Raw genomic sequence first — 24,078 nt, forward strand, 5'->3', positions numbered from 1 at the left:
CACATTTGCACAATGTGAAAGCCGCTTAGCCCAGTGCAAGCAAGTAGTCTGTCTGATCATTGCTGCTGTTATGTCCCATAGGAATTTGTTTAGATTTCACCAAATGTTTACTTTTCCAATAAACACCCTTACATGTATTGAGGATGAATTCTTTTGTGAAGAAACAAAAGATCATCAAAATTTGTACAATCACATTAGGATTTCTACAGGGAAAGAAACCAAAGCTGATTGAGAAGACACTCATTTCAACAAAGTCGATTCTGGTCTTCAACTTGACACTTGAGTGGCTGGAGTGGTCCCTGGAGCTACCGGTCAACAAGCAGAAGTGAGAATCATTATTCTTCACCACCTGGAGCGAAGCAGCTCTGGGACTGCATAGCTGTGCCTCGACCAAAGAGAACTATGGAGGACAAGCAAGAGAGTGAAGCGATACACAAGGGTAAGGGATCCAGCCCTCGAAAGAGAAGGGAGAATATTCTGAAGAATGGTTTAAAAAAAAATTCCTAATCTCTCTTTCCCTTCCCCACCACACTGCCTCTCTCTCTCTCTCTGCAGATAGGCACACACATACACACAAATGCAAAAATAGCCACACAAACACTAAAAGGGACCCTTTCCAACTCAATCTATGAGACCAGTATTCCTCTAATACCAGAACCAAAGAGCACAAGACACACGAGTTGCAAATACTGAATATCTCTTATGACTATAAACACAAAAATTCTTCACAAAATGCTAGCAAACTGAATCCAGAATACTCAAAAAAGATTAGACAGCATGGCCAAGTAGAATTTGTCCCAGCATATGAGTTGCTTTAAGATCCCAAACCCAAACAATGTAATACATTGTATTAATAGACTGCAGGACAAAAACCACCTGATCACCCCAATAGATGCAGAAAAGGCATCTGACAAAATCCAAAACCCCTTCATGAAGAAAGTAGTCAACAATCTAAAAAGAGAAGGAACTTTCTGAACCCAATGGAGCCCATCTATGAAACACCCACAGGTAACGGCTTCCTGGGGAAAGGCAGAATGGCTTCCTCTTAAGACCAAGACAAGACTAGGGTGACTGCTCCTGCCACTGTCATTCAAAGCGGCACTGGACATTCCAGCCAGACAACAAGGCTACGACCACAGTGCTGGTGGGGATGTGGAGAAATCAGAATTCTTTACACAGCTGGGGAAATGTAAAATGGTGAGGCTGCTGTGAAAAACAGCTTGGCAGTCCCTCAGAAGGGAAAGATAGTTTCCACATGATCCAGCAACTCCACTCTGAGTTACAGACCCAAGAGAATTAAAGCATGTGTGCTCACAAGTAAACATGCATGAATTTTCATGGCAGCATTCATCAAAACAGCTCAAAAGGGGAAGCAACTCAAATGTCCATCAACTGATGAATGGATAAACAAAATGTGGCATGCCTGTATACTGGAATATTAGGTAGCCATGAAAAAGAAACAAAGTCTTATGTGCTCATCGGGGATGAGCCTAGAAACAGCATGTTAAATGAAAGAAGCCAAACAAAGGCTACATATCACATGATTCCAGGGACATGACAGGTCCAGAACACGTAAATTTATCAGTTGCCTGGGGACAGTGGGCTTTGGGAGTGAATATTAATGGATGTGGGGCTTGTTTTTTGGGGAGTGAAGATGTTCTGAAATTGACAGTGTTGATATTTGCACAAGACTGTAAATATACAAAAGCCATGGATTACTCTATTTTATTTTTAAGGATTTATTTATTTATTTATTTATACAAGCACTGGGTACAGTCAGAAGTGCGGGAGGGTGAGAGAATTCACCAGAGCCAGAGCAGGGAACAGAATAGGCAGACTGACGAAATACACTGCTGAGGGGAGCAGTGGGCATGACAGGAGAGGTCTGCCGTGCCATGTAGGACCCTTGCCAGTGGCCGGGGATCAAACTGTCGCTGCAAAGGCTGTGGGCAGCTTCAGAGCCCAGCGCTCAACCACTGCGCCACCAGGGGAGGCCCTGGATTACTCTCTTTAAATGGGCGGGCTGTATGGCATATGAGTTATAGCTTCATAAAACTCTTCCAAAAAAAAAATTCATAGACCCCTTGCTGTGACTATAGATAAACTTTTTTTATGTTTACTGATATAGAACAGAAAAAGTCAGGCTTCTGAGAAGTGTAAGTACTTGCCTAGAAAGGCAGTCTTTGTGAAGTCTGTAACAGTTTAACCAATAAGGAGATGGTTTTTGCCACTTTAGGTAAAACAAACCAGGAACTGGCCGATCTTGTTTTAAATAATTTCACCCCATGGATATGCTGTGAGTTTCTGTTAAGCAGAGATAACATCTACTTTAAACAAAAGGTATACCTAGTTATGCCTCAGTTTCCCTAGCTGTATAGTGGGGGTAATATATTTTGCCTTGAACTTTTACGGGACACTGAGGAAGTTGGCAGCTTATGATAGTTACAGGGAAGCTAAATTTCCCTTTAACAGAGTAAATCAAACACGATATGAATCTTTATTCCTTCCTCATCTTTGAGGACAGAAAGCAGAACTAATGCCTCGTATTTGTAATTCCTAATGTTTCCAGGCCAGAGGTACGGGGTGTGGGGTGTGAGAGGGTTCACCAGAGACAGAGTGGGGAGCAGAACAGGAGGATCTACTGAAGTCCACTGCTGAGGGGAGCAGCGGGCAAGACAGGAGAGTCTGCTGAGCCCTATGTGGGTCAGCTCTCTGGTCCAGGATCAAACTCAGGCCATAGAGGTGATAGCACTGAGACTAACCCCCTAGGCCACCAGGAAGGTTTCAATGTTTCCATTTTATAGAAACAGTTGTGCTTTTTTATATTACATGTAAAATTCTATATCCAATGTGACATTAAAAAAGAAGTTTCCTGCTGCCCAACATGACTGTGACATGGAGTGAGACAGAGACCATTTATCAGAGGTGGAAATTTCAGCCTGGCCACAGAGAATTCTTTAAGTAACTCAGTTTTCCCAGGCAGGATCTATTCATTTTCATTCTAAGGAAACTAATTAAGGTAACTTGGCTGTCACTGGGAAATGTAATTATAATCTATTAGAAATACCTGAGTTTGAGGGCACCAAATAGTCAAAATAATTTATCTAAGACCATCTCAAAATTTTCTCTTCGTGAACAAAGAGTGACACTAATGGAGCTATTCACCCTCAAGGACTCTTATCAAGTTTATAGGAACTCTTTGATCAGTAAAATGTGTTTCCTTATATGTATTTCCATATAGCTGTATTTATTCATGTGCCTGTGTTATGTGAAAGTGAGCAAGTGTGACTGAACTTAAAACACTTCTATAATTTACTCCACACACCTGAGGGAGAAAATGAGTTCCATGACATGTTCACTTCAGTTTGCTGCAGGGCTACAAGGCCTCCCCATTTAGTTATCAGCTCCCCATCAGGGACACACCAGCTAAACTGCCATTGGATTTGTATCTGCGTTACTATTTCCTAGGAAAAAGCTATGTGGTAGCTTGTGGAAGAGACCTGTCTTTTTTCCAGTAACGACATGGCAAATTCCATCAACTAGACATGGGGCTAATTCACTGGTCCCCTAAATTATTCCCTTTATGAATGAGCCTCAAAGAAGCAAAGCCACTTACCCAACGTTCTTGAAACCTAGGCAGAAACAAAGACACATGTCCCCCCTCTTTTTTTCTGGAACCAGGTTAAGTAAACACCCCTGGATGGGGAAACACACTTCATGTACACAGGTGGAGCCTTATTAGATTAGACGTTGGCCTCCATGTCCTATGTCAAAGGCTGTCTTCACTCTGGGAGGAAAAGCTTTACAGCCCAGACTCCTGGCATCAGGCGCCCAGCCCCAGCCCTCAGCACTGACTGTCCAACTGGGCTGAGCACAGGTATTAGATCTGAACACAAAAGGCTCTGTCTCAGATGCAGAGTCTTGCACCCAAAAGAAACGCTAAGCAACAGTTAACTGAAAAAAAAAAAAAAGGTCACTCTGAAGTTCTCTGAGGTTAGAAGTGGAGGCCTCTGAAAATGGGAGCTGCCCAACAGCCCAGCCATGACTGTGCTTCCCAGGCCCAGAGTGCAAACCCTGCCAGGCAGTGGTGTTCAGTTGCCCTGAGCTCCCTGAGCAGAAGACCCTGGCTCCCGGGAGGGGAGGTGAGGGGGGGTTTGGGGGTGAGGGAGAGTGGAGGTGGGAAGGTGAGGGGGAGGGTGGGGGGGTTGGGGGGGAGCCCTCCTGGTCTCCTTCCCTTAAAGGTGAAGACTCACATGTTTCCCTGCAGAAACACCAGCACCCTCAGGTCACCCTTGGGACCATGAAGCCCCCCGGGGCTATGCCCACATGCACAAGACATGCAGCATATCCACTTCCTAAGGGCTGAATGCTGAATTTCAAAACACCCAGCCCAAGAATGGCAGTCACTTACTGCACTTTACTGCCACTAAGGTCCCAAGTCCTGTTTGCAGGAGACTTATAGTACTTTCAAGCCTCTCCAAATCAAAGCCAATTGCAGTCATTTCTAGGAAATGTCCTGTAAGGGTTTTACAATGTGCTTATTTACATAAATAAAAGCCAAAGGGAAACCTGGCTAAGGAAAAACTGAGAAATGATAAAGCAGAAACATAATGCTGTAATCTAATTAAGCAGAAATGTAATGCTGTAATCTACCATTTGAATGAAATACATTCTGAGAAAAGGTTGATAGGCTCTTTGATATCATTGTCAGAAGACAGCTACTTTGCCGAAGACAAATTTAGAGGCTGGCCACCCAGTATTCAGCCTGCTTCCCACAATGGAACCTGGCGCGAGCTCTGGGACCTGTGGCCTGGCCCCGGCCCCCACACCAACCATAGTAAGACCCAATGGAAGACAGGGAGGCGCACGGAACTCCTGCAGGCCCGGGGGTGGAGGGTGTCTTCTCTAACACATGGCTGAGTAACATCCCCTTTCCGACTTTCTTGCCCCGAGGCTTCACCCTGACCTTCCTGAATTCCCAAGCAGTGGCCCCATTTTCCTCCTGAGTTGCTGACCTAGAGCTAATCCTCCAACAGTAACTGTTAAAATGTTAACACCAGCTATGCAGAGTCCTCGTAAGGCATAGGTGCATGGAGCTGGGAGTGTCAGCACCACCAGCAAGTGCCGAGTTCTTCCTTCTGAGAACTCACCCACCTGCACTACCTGCACAGCCCCTCAGGGAACCTGTCCACATTCACCACCTGCATGGTCCACAAAATCCCGTCCACCTGCACCTTGGTCTCCCACCGAGCTGAGCCAGCTTCCTGGGCAAGCAGATCCCTGCAGAGGCCAACATATCACATGGGGAAGCCCCAGGTGGTGGGGGCCTGAGGCACCCCTTCTTGAGGCAACATTAGCAACTGGGTTAAGGGTTGGCGAAAGGCGAGACTTCAAGCTAGAAAGGCATTTGCTGATGAGCTGAGGTTCAAGGTCAGACTTTGCCCAACATCAGGTGTGAGAGAGGCATGGGGCATCCTGAGCTCGTGCAGGAGCAGGAAGCCCTGGTTTCAGGCTCGCACCTGTGCTGTGTTTTAAGTCATAGGGTGTTCTGGCTACTTTGTATACAGAAAGACTGTCATACCTTTGAAGGCTTAAAGTACTGCTGTGAAAGGAAACCTATATTCTGTAAGTTGCCTGTATGGAAGAGTTTGTTCTGTTACTGTATTTGAACAGAAAAGTGTGTGAGTTCTTTGGTCAGAGAAAGCTCGGGACACTTGTGGCCGAGTCACCCCCATCTGTGCCCGGTGCCTCAGGAGACCCCTCCGGGAGCTGGCGCTTCCATCTCTCTTCAGTGGGGTCTTTCTGAAACACTGCCCTTTCCACGAAGCTTGTGGAAGACACACTTCCAAGACAAGCTGGAACTGAACCTCCAGGGTGGGAAATCCCCTCTGGCTGCCCCATGTCCTTACCTGCATGAGCTGCTGCTTCAGCTTCTGGATTTCGGAGATGTTCAGCTCACTGAACAGGTCCGAGGCGGGGTGCAGGGCCTCGCCCCGCCGCAGCGGGGGCGCACGGAAGTCCCCGGCCAGCTTCACCAGGGGCGCGTGCAGGTGCCCGTTCATCTTGTCATCGTTGTTGGGTTCCGCGCCGTCCTCAGGGAACTTGAGCCCCTCCACTGAGAGGCCGAGGTGGTTGTCGCTGAGCGTGATGTACTGCGAGAGCTCCTTGCGCAGGCTGTTCTTCTGCTCCCGCTCGTTCTTCAGCGTCTCCAGGGCTTCCTCCAGCTGGTGCTCGGCAATCTCCTTCAGCCGCAGCGCGTCCTCCAGCTGGCTGTTGAGCAGCGCCATCTCCTCCTCGAAGCGCTTGATCTCATGCTTCAGGCCTTCGTATTCCACCTGCAACAGACAGGAGAGAGAAGACGCGAAAAACTAAAACGTGGGTCTTAGAAAACTGCCATGGGACGTTTCAGTGGTCCTAGTTGTCCAAAAAGTTAGCACATTGAGGGTCTCCCTGGTGGCCTAGGGGTTAATCTCAAGCTGGCACTGCTACAGCCTGAATTCAATCCCCAGCCAGGGAGCTGACCGCCATAAGGCGCAGGAGACCTCTCCTGTCTCACCCGCTGCTCCCCTGCAGTGGATTTCAGTCAATCCGCCTGTTCTGCTCCCCACTCTGTCTCTGGGGAATCCTCTCACATCTCCCCTCACCCCCACCCCTCAGTTCTATGCAAAAACAATCCGGGAGGGTTAATTGCAATAGTCCCAGACTTCAGCTTCCTCACTAAGTAAAAAGTGTGACTGAAAGGAAAGGGGAAAAAATAAAACATTTATCCATTATTCCAAGTATTTATTTAATGCCTTCTATGGGGCAGGCCCTATTTTGTGCTACACATGACAAAGAACATGTAGAAACTATACAGGGGCCTCCCTGGTGGTGCAAGGGGTTAAGCACTGCACTATGGAGCAATCCGAAGCCTCTGCAGCACGAGTTTGATCCCCCACCCTCCAGGGAGCAACCCACATGGCGTAGCAGACCTCTCCTGTCTTGCCCGCTGCTCCCCTCAGCAGTGTATTTCAGTCAAGTGCCTATTCTGTTCCCCACTCTGTCTCTGGTGAATCCTCTCAACCCCCATACCTCTGACCTGTAGTGCAGTTCTTGGATGCATAAATAAATAAATCTTTAAAAAAAAACTATACAGGTGGTAAGAAGTATTATTTATTATTTACACAACAATAAAAAATAATAAATGGTGAAGAGAAAAGTGGAACCTCAGAAAGACTCTTCTAATTCTCTGAGCTGAGTGTTTTGCAGGGCTGTTTAGCGAACACCAGCCCGGCTGAGGAGTGAGGACCAAACGGAGTGCGGGACAAAGCCACATTCAGCCCATCTGGGGCCTTTGTGCCAGCCCCATCACAGCTTCCAGCCAACCCATGGCATTTGTAATTGAAGCATTATCCTTCACTTCTTTAACTAGAAGAATTTGCTATAGACACTTAGTCCCATAAATGGAGGCCGACAGCAGGGAAAGGGAAAGCCAGGGTGTCCTGGACTGGGGGGACACAGGGTGCCCAAGTGTGAGGGTACAGCCAGACCGGCCTTCCTAGAAGACGGCCTCAAGCTAATTAGTCAAACACATGACTGGGTAAGCTACCTTACTGCTACCTTACTGACTTATGAATTCATAAGTCAAAGAGGTGTATATATACGTCCTCTTGTTTTTTTTTCAAGCTTCTACTAGAGCATTTGATTCCCGAGTTTTGGTGAGAGGAGCAGGCAGGGCGAGGCCCAAGACCACGGCCCCCCAGAAACCACGTCCATTCTATGACTGCACCCAGGGCTCCAGTCAGCTCTGGGGACCTCGCAGGAGAGTCAGGCCCCCACATGCGGGGTGGGACCCCAGGGCCAGCCTGGGGAGGAGGGCTGCTGCATATCTGTGCTCCAAGTCAGTTGCTTCGAGTCCGTCATGTTCTCTATAAGCAACCAGGCAGCAACCAAATTCTCTTATTTCAAGAAGTTTCGCAGCACATACCTAAGAAACTCTTCTATAGCTAATTTCCTGCACTGTGAGCCCAGTGTCCTGGCACTGCAGAAACTGCATGTCTGGCAGGTACGGAGCCAGCTCAGGAGGGGGCAGTGGAGCAGCGCGGGCAGCTGGTGGCCTTTCCTTCATGGTCTGGAACCACAGGAAGGGGCAGTGGTCAATCAAACAGCGATTTGTCAATACCTGGACTGTCTTCCCTCGTTGAAGCCTTGTGTCTAGCAAAGGGGCTGATGGTTCCGGGTACAAACTGAACTGGAGAAGGGAGTGGAAAGAGGAGACAACAGGGCTGGCCTCTCGTCCAGGGAACCCGGGGAGCCCTGAGCCTCTCCCTTCCACCTCAGGGGCCACAGGGAGCTAGTCCACTGCCCGAGAGGCTATAACGCGTCTACACCAGCATCCAGCTTGCGGATGAGGATGAACCTTGAAAATACCTCAAATACTGAGCTCACCTTGGCTGGACTACTGGACAGAATGTATTCATAAGCAAATTCTTCTAAAAGGGCAGATTCAAGAATGCTATTACGCATAACTATAACAAACCGCAGTGCAACCCAATCAGGAAAATTAAATAATTAAGCTATTGTCTAAACCCTCCCCCACCACAAAAAAAATTTTAATGTATACATGCAACCTCTTTAGGCAGGTTACAGCTGAAAAAAATCAATCGGGCATTTTCTCTGCTATAATTTTGTTCGTATTGATTTATATGTCATAATCCCTCTCCATGAATGATTTGAAAGCAATTACTAGGGGAGGAGGGAAGCGGGGAGGGAGGAGAGAGAGGATGAGAGAGAGGGAGGGGGAGGGAGGTGGGAAGAGGTCACAGAAGACCTTAATCTTGTACAAAGCAAGCTTAGGGCCCAGAGCCAGGCTAGGAGATATCCAGGTAAGTGGACGACCACACCTGGACTTCTGAAAAATGAACAGAGAGCTAAAGCATAAGCTAAAATTCTTCTCATCCCACAAAGCTCGACTGTCAATTAGACTATGCCCAGGTTTGCCTTCTGAACGTTAGCTGGGATGGGAGGGTGGGAAACTCAGCACAGGAACGCTGCTGGGAGGTGAAGGCCAGTGTCACGGTTTCCCTCTGAGAAGGAAAGAGACACTTTAAGCCTCGTGGTGGGAAGATGCGCCGCCCCCCAACCCCGCCGCGTGAGCACACCTGGTTCTGCTTTAACGTGGACACCAGCTTCTGCAACGTGATGTTCTCCTCCTCCAGTTCCGTGTAGTCCTGCAGCAGCCGGGCCTCTCGGAACTTGTACTCGCGGATTTCATCCTTCATCCGTATTCTCTGGAGCTCCCCCATCTCGTTGTTCTGAAACCAGAGAACAGACTGTCACACGCTTTCCTAGGTTCCAGGAAGGGGAGAAGAAGTCTTGGTAATTAAGAATAAGAACAGAAACACCTCCAGGAGTACAAATCAGTATCCCCCTTTCTTGATCGTCAACTTGGTGGAAGCAAATATTCAAAAGTGGGTACACATGACGTAGCAATTCTACATTTAAAAGTCATTCTCAGGTATATTTTCATGGAGGTAGATAAAAAAAGAAAAACAAATTTATGTGGCATTACACAGAAACCTGGAAACAGCCCAGATGTTTGCCCCAGGGGGGACTGATGACATAAATTATCAATTGATGATCCAACAGAGCATTATAAAATTATTAAAAACAAGGGGAAAAAGAGAGAAGGAGTTTTACACCCTAAAATGGTAAGGTGACCACAGTCTATTATGAAAAGTAAAAGGAAATGACAGGTCAGTGTGCATGCCATGCCCCCATGCCAGACTCTGGGGTCCCGCCACAGATTCGGGGTTTCCCAAGAAGTCACACGTCTGCCCTGTCCCAGAGCTCCAGCCTCCGTCACTCCCCTCCAGCTTCTCTGCCAGCTGGGATGGCCCCTTCATCTGCCTGTATCTCTTGCGCCCCCTCCAGAGCCCCCTGCTTTCAGATCAGGGTCCCTCCTCACCTATGCCTTGGCCTCTTCCACCAGGCCCTAGCCCCCCACCCCCCGCCCAGGCCGCAGCAGGACTTAACTTCCCCCAGAAAGATGCTGCACCCTCCAGCCCAGGCCTCTCTGTCCGGTCACATCCCTCCATCAGTTCTTTGTATAAAAAGGTGTAAGTTTGGGGCCTGGCTTCTCCAGGCCTTCATTTCCCTGCCAAAGATTCCCAGGTACGTGTGAGAAGATTTAAGAAACACGTGGCTTGTTCCCTGTTAATCTGTCTCATGTACCTTTGATTCCTAGGCCCAGTCACGAAACCTAAGAAGCTAGAAGGGAAATTTCTGCCCTTGCAGCAAAAAAATATAGGATTACAAAGGACACTGATTGTGTTAAAATTAAATGACAGTATTTTAGAAATCAGGGTCCAGCAGATCTTGGTGGCAATGACTCCCAGTGGGTCGCACCTCCCTGATGCCCCTTGGGTCTCCTGCCTCATCCACTTTGAACTTGCCTTTGACCAGCTCTGGGGCTCTGGACCCTGAGGACAACTAGAGAGGCACCTCGAGGGGAAAGCAAGCTGGCCAGCCTGGCCCACAGTGAGCCCCGAGCCACACGTCTGGGCCCAGGTGAGCTGCCACATGATACAGCCACCAGTGAGCCCAGGTAAGACCGAGAGACCTGCCCACCAGAGTCCAACCCCACCTTGCTGGGCCCCAGAACCTTGGGGTGCACAGGATGCTGCAGCGCAGACTGTGGGTGACACTGTGTGATGTGTGCTCCCATGGCATTACCAGTACTGGCGATGGGGCTAAGTAACACCCCCGTTTCAGGCAAAGACAGTGAAATACATGCTAGAGCCAGAGGTGAGGAGGAAACCTCGGTCACAGATGACAGGAGCTGCCAGTGCAGCTGAGGTGCACTGCCTCCACCTCCATGGAGGCTCCTTGGGTCACAGGTAGACACAGAAGCAGCCCAAATGTCCCTGCAGAGTAAGGCGGACCCAGGAAGTGGGGGTCTGTCCACACCATGAATGCAACGTTGCTCAAGAAAGGAAGCCACACAACCCTTCTAAACAAAGTGGAGGGTGCATGAGAGACTGACGTGGGCGGAGTCCATCAGAACAACAAAAACAAATACTGCCCGTTTAAAGGCAGATAATTCAGCAACAGGCAGATAATTCAGCAATGACTAGATGACATCAACAAACATCCGGAGGGCTGAGGCTGGACAGGGAGGGGAGGGACACCTGCATGTTTGTGAGTGAAAGTACTCTGCAGAAACTAGGAGAGAGGAAACAATATTTTCAAAACATTGCTTATTGCTGAAATCAGTGATGAGGGCATAGTTTGGTTTTTTGATACAACTTTTCTACTTTTGTGTCATATTCAAAATTTGTGGCAAATGTGTGGAATAAAAGCTAAATCTGAAAGCACTAGACTTGTTTCCTTCCTCTATATTGTCCAGGGGCTTAGAGGCTCCCAGAAAATCACTTACAAGAAAATTGCTTACGAGAAGAGGGAAGGACAAGAGCCCTCCCCCGGGGTGATTCTTAGGCAACTTAAAGCTCCCATATCTGGGTAGCACTAGACAGGTAAAAAGGACGCATTTTAGACACCTGTGAACCATCAGATAAATGAATCTGGGAGTGCTGGGCGGAAGGGAAGGAAGCTGCAGGGGGATGTTCTGCACAAATATATGAAAACAAATGAAAGAAAATGCAAAACTGCAGCCTGGAAATTCATGAAAATAGAGATGGAGTTATTTGTGCCATGCAAGTGTCCAGGCCCTGGAATCTACCCACAGCTGCCTACCAGGGCCCAGGTTAGCAGCTTCTCGGCTTAGACTTGTGCTGAGGTCCTGGCTCAAGTGCCCTGGGTCCCTGTCACCCCATTGGCAGGACAGGCCACACTCAGCACAGATACAGCTGCGGGCACGGGGGCCTGCAAATCAGCTGCCTGGCCGGCACTGCAAATCAGCTGCCTCTACCCCTACGATGCCCACAGGACCCCTTGCTGCTCTGCCACATGGCCCGACACCCGGCACCTGTGGGCCACGACAGCCACAGAGAGAGCAGAACAAGAGTGAAAATGGTTAGGTAAAAAAGGGGAAGAACATTATTGCAGGGTGGTGGCTTTTTGTCTTGTGTGGTTTTGGGGTGGGAGGCAAATGTGTGGAATAAAAGCTAAATCTGAAAGCACTAGACTTGTTTCTTTCCTCTATATTGTCCAGGGGCTTAGAAGCTCCCAGAAACACTAGCTCGTACCCTGCTCCTTGCATGGGTTAGGTTCACAGGCTGAACAGTAACCATAGGATGAACAGTAGAGGAGTCTGGCTACAAAGCCAAATAATAACATTTTATTAAATTACCTTATTTTGCAGAAACATGATTCTGTTACAGTCACTGTAATTACAACAGTAATATAATAATTACAGTAATTATACTGCTTTAATTATTGTATACCTAATATATTATAAAATACCATGATCACTATGATTCATAAGTACAATTATTACAATTATTACTTAGGGCCTCCCTGGTGGCGAAGCGGTTGAGCGCTGGGCTGCAAAGCTGCTCGCAGCCTATGCAGCACTGGTTCGATCCCTGGCCACTGGCGAGGGTCCCACATGGTGCACAGACCTCTCCTGCCGCGCCCACTGCTCCCCTCAGGAGTGTATTTCATCAGTCTGCCTGTTCTGTTCCCCGCTCTGGCTCTGGTGAATCTCTCACCCTCCCACGCTTCTGACTGTACCCAGTGCTTGTATAAATAAATAAATAAATCTTTAAAAAAAATTATTACTTACTATAATATTTTTCTATTTCTTGGAAGATCTACCATTAAATGAGTGAGTGAAATAAAGTTTAGTTTGTCTTTTTTATATGGATAGAGATAGAAGGATGCCTGGTAAACTGGATGCTAGTCACTCATATAAAATTACAAAAGAAAATGTGAAGAAACAAGAGGTTGTATAAATATGAATCTATACAATGTACACAATACAATGACCACAAGCCTGGCTCTCTTGCCCTGAGAATTAACCACAAAATCTTATAGTAAGACAGTGAATGCCAGCACAGACTTAAGACTAATAAATAACAAATCGCTCCCCACACAGCTTGTGAAAACTCCTTATCCTAAGGAAGGAGAAGGAAGAGCTGGACTGCGAGCCGGCAAAAGGCGACAAGTTCCTGACAGCAAAGCAGACACAAGGCACAGAGGGAGAAAACTGGTCTTATTTACTTGCTATAAATCCTGCTGTTTGAATCACCAAAGATTACATGTTAGGCACAATCCTCTTTGCTTTCATAATGAATTTAAAAGCTATTTGGTCTCTGTACCACCATCACCATCACACATTCATCTCCTGCAATTTTTCTTCTTGGGATAAGATGGAGTGAGCTCTAATAAGGCTCCATGGAGAATAGTGAGAGCAAGAAAAATAAAGATGAAAGAGGAGAAAGTGGCACAGCAGGGAGGGAAGTCTTCAGCCCTCAGAGCTGGAGCCCAGCATCTGCTCAGGGGAGAGGGATTTCCCGAGCCTTTCAGGGGGACCCTGCCCCCATTTTGTGCTGTGCCCGAGCAGAGCAGCCTTCCAGAGCTTGATTCTAATCACCACGAAATGATTTACTCATGCAGGAAAAATCAATTCCCTCTCCCTCTGCTATGGGCAGGAAGGAAGAAAACAAACGTAGGCACTAATTACCAAAAAGTAAAGTGTAAAAACCTGTAATGCCTTCAGTTACATAGTTCCAAGTCTTATAAATTAATTTTGTTGTCACATAAGACTCCCCCTTTTTAATTATGGTAAGAGACAACATCACATTTACCATCCTAACATCCTAACATGGTTCGGTGGTCATTAAATACATCATTATCTTGGGCGCCAATCACCACTATGCAGCTTTAGAACTTCTCTTCTTGTGAAAGTGAAATTCTATATCCATTACACAATAACTCCCTATCCAGCCCCCTCTTCCCTGACATCAACCACCATTCTATTTTCCGTCTCAGTGAATTTGAGTGCTCTAATACTTTGTAGATGTGGAATCAGCCAATATTTGTGTTTTTGTAGCTGGTTAATTTCACCTAGCATGATGTCCTCTAAGTTCATCCACATGGTAACAGGTGCCAGAATGTCTTTTTCACAGCTGAATAATATTCCATTGCATGTGTATATACCATATTTGGCTTACTATTCATCTTATGATGGACACAGAGTTATGTCCATGTTTTATTACCTTTTTTAATTTATTTGGAAGTTTCCTTTTCATTTATTTTATTTGTCACATGAGATCTTAATAATAGCATGGGCGAGGAAGGCAATAGGCACTCCAGTTATTCCTTTGTGAAGTGTGGATGTAATACTTAACACCATGAGCACTTAAGGATAGAATGTGGAAGGGAGGAGCAGGGAAGCCAGCCACAAAGACAACTGACTGGAACAGAGCGGGACACGCTGTCCCCGGGGTTCACACTGAGGGCTGAGTCCCAGTTCTGTTGGGGGAATCAGAGAAGCTTTATGAAGGAAGTTACAGGCGAGCAGAACCTGGAAGGACAAATAGAGTTAAGTAGCAGATAAAGAGGACAGACTTCCTAGCCAGAGGCACACCATTCAGATACGTGTTGAGGGCAGGGCATGACCAGATGCAGCATCTCCTTAGGGCACCAGCAAAGCAGGAACACTGACAGAGAGATCCAGAAGAATCAAGAAAAATCTGGAAAATTTCAGGGAAACCTAGAATACAGCTGTTTTCCACCAATGTCTAAGTTTGTTGTTATTTCATGCAGTCAAATGTTAAATTACAGTCTAGTGGTGTTAACCTAAAGGATAGGAACCAAAATGTTTTCAGCTTGGAAACTAACTTTCTCAACTAGGCTGCAGATTCGGAAATAGTGCCACTCCGTGTGCCTGGAGCAAAGTAATCAAGACTGATGTTGCGGGAACTGCGGGTGGCCATCAAAGTCTTTTCAGCAAAGCAGACCCGAGCAGACTTGTGTTTTGACAAGTGACTATGGACAGCAGGCGTCAGGCATGAAAGGGTCTCAGAGAACAAGTCAGGTGGCTGCTCTGACAGCTCCAGGTGAGGGAAGCTGAGGAGGGAGGGGGCGGGATGGGCGGGGGAATGGATCAGGAAGACCTCAGCCAGCCGAGTAGGACTCCCTCACTGATGAGTATGATAATGGTGAAAAAGAAAAGGGGGATGGAGTAACGCCAGGGTGCAGGGGAACACCTCCTGCTTCACATTCAGCTCTCCTTTCAATGGTCCCTTTCATGGTGAGCCACATCCTGATGGCAACCTTGGCCAAGGTCACTTACTCCCCTGTGGTGTCTCCCTTTCTTTCCCTAAAGCGGGGTGGGGGGGTGGGGTGGGGGTGCGGGAGTGTGACCTAAGGACTTGATGTGGATGAGGATGGTGCCTGATACAAGCGATTGATCCAAAACCCTAGAAAGTTCTGCATCTCTCCAATCCGAGCTGACCTTGTCCACTGCCTGGCGGCACTGGTGTATCCACAAGACAGGGCTTCCTGACATGCTAGTCAGTCTCTGCTTCCCTGCCTGACAATCTTGCCTTATCTCACCTGCAAGGGGAAAGAGCTTTTATTCCCATTTTCATTTCCATTAATTTCTTCCAATATGCTGCATCCTTATTTCCAAGTCGACAGTCACGACAGCCCTCTCTCCACTCACTGTCCTCTTCATCCACCCCATGGACTGTCCTGTAGCACCCAAGGACTTGTGCACTGCCCAGACTCGGGGCCACACCTGCTCCTCTGCCTCCACCACTCCCACTGCACTACCACACCCTCTTCCTTGAAACACTCCCCTGCTGGCTTCCCAGACACCCCCTCCCTGGCCTTCTGCCTTGCTCTCCTCCTCTCTGCTCAGCCTGTAAGTGCTGAGGGCTCCAGACCTGTACTGAGCCCGGTTTCTGTCTCCTCACTCCCCCAAGGCGATCCCATCAGATGTCTGGCCTTAATACGCCACCTGCACACACCTCGACTCCCTCCCAGGGCTGACGGAGCCTGAGGTGACCTGGCTTTTACTTCCCATATTCCATCTTCCTCCCGTTCAGCCCTGCTGCCCTCTCTGACTTCCTGTGGGTTCTTTAGAGTCTGCAAGTTGAGTCCTGCTTTAGGGATTTTGTATTGGTCATCTTCTCTGCTTGGCTTTTCTCCTTCTTGGTCACCTCACTCTGTCTTTTCATGGGGATCTCAACCCATCGGTCGTCTTCCCAAGAAGTTTTCCCTGACCACTGCTCTAAAGCTGGCACCTAGCAGCACTCATATTGCACTACTAGATTTGTCTGTTGGCTACTGGTTATCTTGCTCCTCTAGGTGGATAAGCCACAAGAGCTGAGACTGTCAGTCACTGCGCCCCACGGTTCCCCAGAATCCAGAGAACCCCCCCTCATGGGACCCACAGCTCAAGACTCATCATTTCCCGCTTGGCCCAGATTGGTGGCGACATGGAGAGCTGGAAAGTCTTTGGGCAGGGATGAGCCTCGTTGGACACAGTCACAAGAGCACAAGTACATTCCATGGGCCTGAGGTCACACACTGGAGAACAACGCAGATCCCGTGTAAAATTCTCTAGTGTTTAGAAGCCCTCAGTGGTGACACCCTTCCCTGTGTACTTGCCCGTGGTCCCGCCTCTGTAGAAAGTGGGCGAGGCGAGGTTGTGACGACTTATCCACTGTAGGTACATATAACCCACGGGACACTTTATGGTCTCTCTCAAAGGGTCAACTAACAGAGGACAGAGGGGCAGTGCTTTGCAATGTCAGATACTAACAAGCCAACACACACAGGTCCCACCTTCTTCCAGAATCACAACCAGGCCAAACCTCTTACCCCTTCAGACAGCAATGCGGGTTTCGCACATTTTCAAGAGAGTGGATAACTTATTACTCGGAGACAGGAGAAGATGATGGTGTCTGTGCCACTGGGCTGGGTGACTACCAAGTGCTCCTGACAGCCCACCAGATCCTGATTCAAGGTCAAAAAGGTCTTGACGGGCAATGAGGGAGAGACTAGACAAGGGTAACAAAGGGAGCCCAAGACTGCTCGTATCTGCTGGTCTTCCTCTCCGGAGAATGGAGCCACAAAGGGTTAAGTATGGGAGACTGAATTCGAGGGAGATGGCAGATCCCAGGGGAAGCCTGTGCCATTAGAGGCTGAGGAGCAGCCCATCCGACAGCCAGCTCACATTTCAATGCCTCCTTTCAAGCATCCATCACAAGCAAAACCTCGACAGCAACATCAAATCTGCCCTTTCCTTGCAAACACATGAAATAAATGACACAGATTAAATAATAGATGACTGATTCTCTTATGCCCTGATTTACCATTTTCTTCCTTCTTTTACCTGTCTAAAGGGGAATTTAAGAATGCTGATGATATTCTAATTAAAAAACAGTATAATGCACATTTACATCACATCTAAGTTGGGTGGTGCATGTATTTTATGGGACAGTTTCATGTGTGAGTGTTTTTGGTGTTAACCTGAGGGCATATAATACGTACCTGTAGTTTACTCCTTTAAAGCCTACAAGTCAATGACTTTTAATACAGTCATAGAGTGTGACCATCGCCACAAACAATTTTAAAACATTTTCACCAACTCAAAAACAAGTTTTGAAGCTTGAAGCTCTCACCCCCAGGGAGAGGGAAGTCCATCCTCTCCAGCCTAATCCATTCATCTACTTTCCACCTATCTATATGGACATTTCTGACACACGGAAGCCGGAATACAGGGCCCAAGACTGCACGTAAGATTCAGCTACTGCCAGTGGGTGTCTGTTTCTGGAGCCCCGCAGAGAAGTGGCTGCAGTGGCCACTCCAGGTCAGCAAGGTCCGGCACTGTGCCACCCCCAGCCAGCTCGAAGCAAACCTAGACCCACCATGCTGCTTTTCACACGGGTAAAGGGATCGCTTAAAGTTCACTCAATGGGCTGCCAGTTATTTCTTATCAATAAAAGTGTGCTTGTGTGACCTGAACAAGCTGACTCGTGTCGGGTTGCACTTTTACAGATGCAGTTCTGGAATCTATTAGTATTTTCTATAATCAACCCTGACATCAGGAAACCAGTATCACTTCCCAAAGTTGTGCTTTGAGAAGTTGTGCATAACCTTTTGTTTAAGTTGCTTGCTTTTTCTTTCTCGTTTTTGAATTCAATGATGCCAAACACCACAATGAATGATGGCATGATGGTTCTGGTTTCTGATATCATCTTCTCATAACTGTGACTAACAAGCTGCCCTGGTTATACAATCACTGTAATAATTCACTAAGTGAAAAAGGGAAACTTAGGTAACACATGCCCCCCACAGCCCATGCCCTCACCACACCACGACCTCGACAGGCCCCTGACAAGCCCCTGGCCATGCCCACACTGTTCATGCCTCACCCGGCCACACCCACACTGCAAGAAGCCTGCCAGGCTCCCACTGCTGAGCGCTAGAGTCTGCTGCTCTCCAACCAAGACCCGAGACAAGCCCCCTAAGAAGGCCCTTCATGGTTGCACTGGGCCAGGGACACCCTGTGTCTCTGTGAGAACCCCGGGCAACACAACTCCAAATGACTAACAGAGACATCTGCATTTGGGCTGTGAGCCCAGGCCAAGGCCACCACTTGAGACAGATGCCAGGGATATACCAGCCGGGTGGACTCAGACACAGGGGTCTAGAAGGGTGGCAGGGGGTGTGGGTGGTGTCATAGGAGTATTCCGTGGAGGGCCTCCCTGGTGGCGCAAGGGGTTAAGATGCAACCTATGAAGTTATCCACAGCCACTGCAGCATGAGTTCGATCCCCAGCCAAGGAGCTACCCACATGGTACAGCAGACCTCTCCTGACCCACCTGCTCCTCCCCTCAGCAGTGTATTTCAATTAATCTGCCTGTTCTGTTTCCCACTCTGTCTCTGGTGAATCCTCTGACACACACACACCTCTGGCCTGTACTCTAGTTCTTGTATGCATAAATAAATCTTTAAAAAAAAAAAAAAGTATTCCATGGAGTTTCCCATTTTTTTAATCTTACTATAGTTTCACCGAAGATTCCTGATAATTACCTCTTGTGTCACCTACTGAACATTTCAGTGAGTTAAACAGTCACATGTCTGTTTAAATATATCTGATCTAATCAAAATACATGCGAGCTCTTTGATTTTCTTTCATTATCTGCGGCACCTCACTATTGACTCCACCCCTATTAAGCTTTCATTCTTTTCAGTAAAGTTCACCTTCTCCAGAAACAATTAGACTGACAGGTTTTCAAAATACGAATTTTTTAGGAAGCCAGACAGCTTTTTGTAAAGAATCAGCTCTGATATATAGTATCAATTACATTCAGCTTTGGAAAATAAATTATTTTACTGTTCTTCCTATGTTACTACACTTGATCTTAGCCAAAAGGCCGAGAAGTGATGTTCTTCCTATGTTAGAATGCTTTGTTAACTTTTATTTTAATCTCTTCCATCAATGAATTCAGAATATAAATCTAAATAATGATATTTTGGATCAATCAAAATTATAAATTAACATATGCACAGGCTCCAAGAGTTGCTGGCCTAAAGTGAGTCGAATTTAGGCACACATAAAATCAAACAGCATTTTAAAAATCAACATCATTAATTTTAGCATTCAGTATAATGAGTTACTGATCAGACTGATGATGACATCAAGAAGAAAGTTCAACCCCAGATAATTTCAAATGCTATCAATAAAACTGTTAGGAATAGTAAAATAGGGCCTCCCTGGTGGCCTAGGGGTTAAGTCTCAGCGCTATCACCATGATGGCCTGAGTTCGATCTCCAGCCAGCAAGCAGACCCACATAGAGCGCAGCAGACCCCTCCTGTCTCGCTCACTGCACCCCTTAGCAGTGGATTTCGGTAGATCCGCCTGTTCTGCTCCCCACTCTGTCTCCGGTGAATCCTCTCACTTTCCCCTCCTCTCCCCCCTACACCTCTGGCCTACATCCCAGTTCTATGTAAAAATAATAAAAAAATAGTAAAACAATGCATTAACTATTAACCTCTGTGAAAATATTTTCTTATTAACCTTTTTATTTCTGGATAAAATCAGATTAGAAACCTCTAAGTATAGACGAGTATAAAAGCTGTGTTACGAATGAAGAACAGCCTGCTAACTTACTTGATATTCCCTATATAGTAGTTAGGTCTGAAGAAAAATATGCCATAAGTTATCACAGCCTAACAAAATAACTCAAAGCAAAAATACTCCCAATATCAAAGTCTGGGAGGGCAGCATTCCTCCTTTTTAAAATCCTTTTTGAAATCGCATCAACATTTAAGTCCAAAATATTACATATTTATGTGCCTATGTCCAGTATTATGTTTAAATAAATTTGCCTTTCTGATGGGACGTTTATTATTAATACATGCGGCTACTTAAATCTGATGACATTAATTTCAGAGGGAAAAGGAGATGACAGGCACATGAACCATGGAACTATAATTGAGGCACACAGGCCGCAAAGTCTGGTCCCAGAACCTGGAGCTTCTACAACACAGGAAAATCTTAAAAATACTGATTTTGAATCTTCACCCCAGACCTCTGTAATCAGAAACACCAGCAATGTCTGTGCTTTAACGACCTGGACTGAGGCATACCGAATGTTGACTACCACTGGTCCAAAGGAGAAAAACCAACTCACAGCAGCTGAGCTCATCCAGAAAACCAATGCCTCCATTCACTTGGTCTCAGTTGAGATCAACTGCCCAGCAGAAACAGACCCACACTTACATTAAACCCCAACAAACAATAAAGATGTTAACTCAGGGGTGGAGCAAAGTGATGGGCTAGTAGAATATGTAGGAGAATATATTTAGACTTTGCAGCAGAGAATTTTCCACAGAGATAAAAGAGGCTTGCCATAGAGGAAAAGATGTATACACTTAACTACATTAAAATTCAATACTTCTGTTCATCCAAATAGCATTTACAATATAGTAGGTGAGAAAACTTCTGACTAGCAATAGATATTTTCACACCTTACAACAAATACTTGTGTTTAGCATTTATTCCTTGTGCAATCATTCATTGAGTGCTTATGATGTGCCACACACTGTTGTAAGTGCCAGGGGCAGAGGGAAGGAAATTAAGTACAAGACTGGCTGGCTTTTGGGCCCCCTGGTGGCCTAGGGGTTGAGTCTCAGTGCTGTCACCACTGGGGCCACATGGCCAGCTGCTCCCCTCAGCACTGGATTTCAGTCATTCCACCTGTTTTGCTCCCCACTCTGTCTCTGGGGAATCCTCTCACCCCCTGTACCTCTGGCCTGCCCAGTTCTTCTAAGCAAAAATAAAAAAAAAAGATTGGCTGGCTTTCTTCTTTCTTGGACTTAGTTGCCTTATGACAGACCTAATCAGTGAGTAATTTATGCAATTTATTTACATAAATTAGGTTAAGGACATACACTGAGTATCTGCATTGGGACCCAGATGTGAAACAGTCTAGGTAAAACAAACTCTGAGAGTGGCCTTGCTCTCTGCCTTTTCTCTTCCTCTCTTTGCAGATTCTAACCACCACTGGCCCACATGCCTTAAATAACCTGCAGACTTCTGAAAGAGAGAGGCTGAAGTTGATGTGGAGATCGCCAAAGAACGATCACCAAGTGATCACCAAGACCACGTGGGATCAAACACCCTGTGATCACCAAGACCACGTTGGAAGATCTGGGAAAGGAAGATGAAGGAGATGATGACCCAAGTTCTGCATCACATGTTCAGGCAGCGACATTGAAGAAGGTCATTCTGTGGTATACCCACCAGGAGGATCACCCTGCTCCTCCCTAAGATGAGGAGAACAGAGAGAAGCAGCAGGTGCAATCCCTGAATAAAACTGAGCTGTGTGTTCTCTAAAGTAATGGACATGTTGGACTTTCTCTCTTTTTGTCAAGTGATGCTGCCTAGTTTATTGTCCTGGTAATTTGGCTGATCTTTCAAAAGTTGATGCTGTAAATAAAAGCAACTTGCAAAATGAAAAAAGCAGCTGCAAGCCAGTAGAATAAGAGTTGCCACAGTCCTGTCTGAATGCGGATGCAGGGGTCCCTCACAACATCCTGTTCTAACCTGACCAAAGGCTCCAGGTTAGACAACAGGCACTAGGTCCTGACTTATGATGATCTCACAGTGCCCTGGAGCTGGAGGCTGGGAGTCCCTCACCCACAGTTGGTAGAAGGCTACATCTGGAGGAGTGTGTGATCCACATGCCAGGCTGCAGGTGCCTACGTGGGCAAAATGCCATTCAAGATGCCACAGACACCAAGACTCAGGGGGGCGGGCCTCTGCCGTTGGAGCTAATGGGGAATGGAGAATTTCATGTGGGTCATTTCCTTTTCTTTTCTCCTCTGAATTGTCTTTGCAGTTCTTAGGCCACTTTTAAGTATGTTTGGTTTCTGAAAACTTTTTTTATTGTAGTAAATGTTAGAACTCTATCAATTCTGGAATGTTCTTGAATTTTTATGAAGAAGATACTGTAAGCATATAACCATTCATTCATTTCTTTTATTAGTTCAATAAATACTCAATAAATGGATAAAATATGGAAGAAAACATGTAGCTTTGGGCATTATAACAATTGCCTCTGTCTCCAAGAGTTTATTTAGTTGAGAGGTAAGCTTAAGAGGTAATAATATGTAACATTTACTGAATCCTTTTATGCAGGGTTCTACATATTTTATATGCAATATACTTCATTTAATCCTCACAACTACATTCTGAGTAGGTGTTATTACTATTTCCAAGTTTTATAGACTAATACATTGAGGCACAAAGGGCCTTGTTACTTAAGGACACATTCTGAAGGTAGCAGAGCCAGGATTTAAGTCTTGCAATCAAACTTGGAAGAACTGTTATTCAACATTACAGCATAGTGCATAAGGTGAGCAGACCCACACAGTCCACTGGGGTCCTACCATATGCATGACACTCTGCTGGGTAGTAAAATTTAAATACAGTAGGACAGTCCCTAGCTAAAGAATATATAGACTCCACATGAGGAACATCAAAATAATTATTATGGAATAATGTTGGAAAACATCCAGCTACCACCTGCAGGAAAAAAATGCATCATGAATCTCAAAACTATTTGCATAGGAATTAATTAATTTCAGGAGCCCTTTACCACCAGGTAAGAAGTGAGTCCAGAACATGTTACGAATGATTCATTAGCAAGATTTTTTTTTTAATTTACTAATCATTGAAAAATATTTTCTTTCCCAGAATATTTTTCATACTTAAAAATGTTCATCAATTGGGAAATGAATGTTCTTTGGAGCTGAATGGGTCTCCACCATCTGAGTTCCCCAGGGCTGCTGCTGTGAGTGGCCACAGGCTTGGTGCTTTCAACAAGAGAATTTATTCTCTCAGATTGAGAGCCAGAAATAGCCACCCAGTTGCTAAGTGCTGCATGTCACCCCTCTTTGGTGTCCACAGAAGGTAGACCCCTTCCTTACCTCTTCTGTTTTGGGGCCCCTGGTGATCCTGAGCTTGCAGGGCTGAGCTCTAATTCCCTGTCTTCACATCTTCTCCTTCCCTGTATTTGTCTGTCTTCTCCTTGTCTTTATAAGGTCCCCTGTGATTGGATTTAGGGCCCATTCTGATGCAGGTTGATCTCATCTCAAGAGCCTTCTTATATCAGCAAAGACCCTGATTCCAAATAAGGTGACATTCTGAGGGGATGACCTGTGTTGAGCTTCAACTCACTGATACAATGACTTACTCAGATGTCTCATCATCAACCTTATTAGTAAAGTCTCCAATGGTCCTTGTATTAATAAATATCATGCTTTAGAATAAGAGCATAGCAAATGACCAGGAGACAATATTCAAAGGTCATTTTACTGGCCATCAGGAAAAGGCTCTACGGCCCAATAGAACTAGAATGGCTAAAATGAAAAAGACAGAAAATATCAAGTATTGGTAAAGATGTGGTATCACCAATACTCACATACTGGCCAGGAACTTGGACAGCCACTTGGGAAAACTGGCAGTCTCTGCTAAAGCCAAACAGGCACAAAGCACAGAATCCCACTCCCGGGCATGTCACTACCAATAATGCACATACATGCTCCAAATCACATGAACAAGGACCTTCACAGCGACCTTTCCTGAAGAACCGAGTGGCTCAAACAATTTG

At 46.3% G+C, this 24,078-nt stretch overlaps 1 protein-coding gene across 9 annotated transcripts in view; it reads right to left on the reverse strand.

Moving 5' to 3' along the window:
• The window catches only part of BICD1 (BICD cargo adaptor 1), a gene marked incomplete at both ends in the record, with an annotated part of 137,927 nt that overhangs the window by 34,877 nt on the left and 78,972 nt on the right, over window positions 1-24,078 (reverse strand). For 7 of the 9 annotated variants that reach the window (XM_084256267.1, XM_084256265.1, XM_084256266.1 and 4 more), the window contains 2 exons: window positions 5,910-6,335; window positions 9,141-9,293. In XM_084256267.1, coding sequence (XP_084112393.1) covers window positions 5,910-6,335; window positions 9,141-9,293 — 579 coding nt within the window. Of the gene's footprint in view, window positions 1-5,909; window positions 6,369-9,140; window positions 9,294-24,078 lie in introns of all 9 variants that reach the window. The other 2 variants (XM_084256268.1, XM_084256271.1) reach the window with 2 other exon arrangements.

This window comes from Talpa europaea (assembly GCF_964194135.1).
Source record: "Talpa europaea genome assembly, chromosome: 15".
In the NCBI taxonomy this organism is placed as follows: Eukaryota; Metazoa; Chordata; class Mammalia; order Eulipotyphla; family Talpidae; genus Talpa; species Talpa europaea.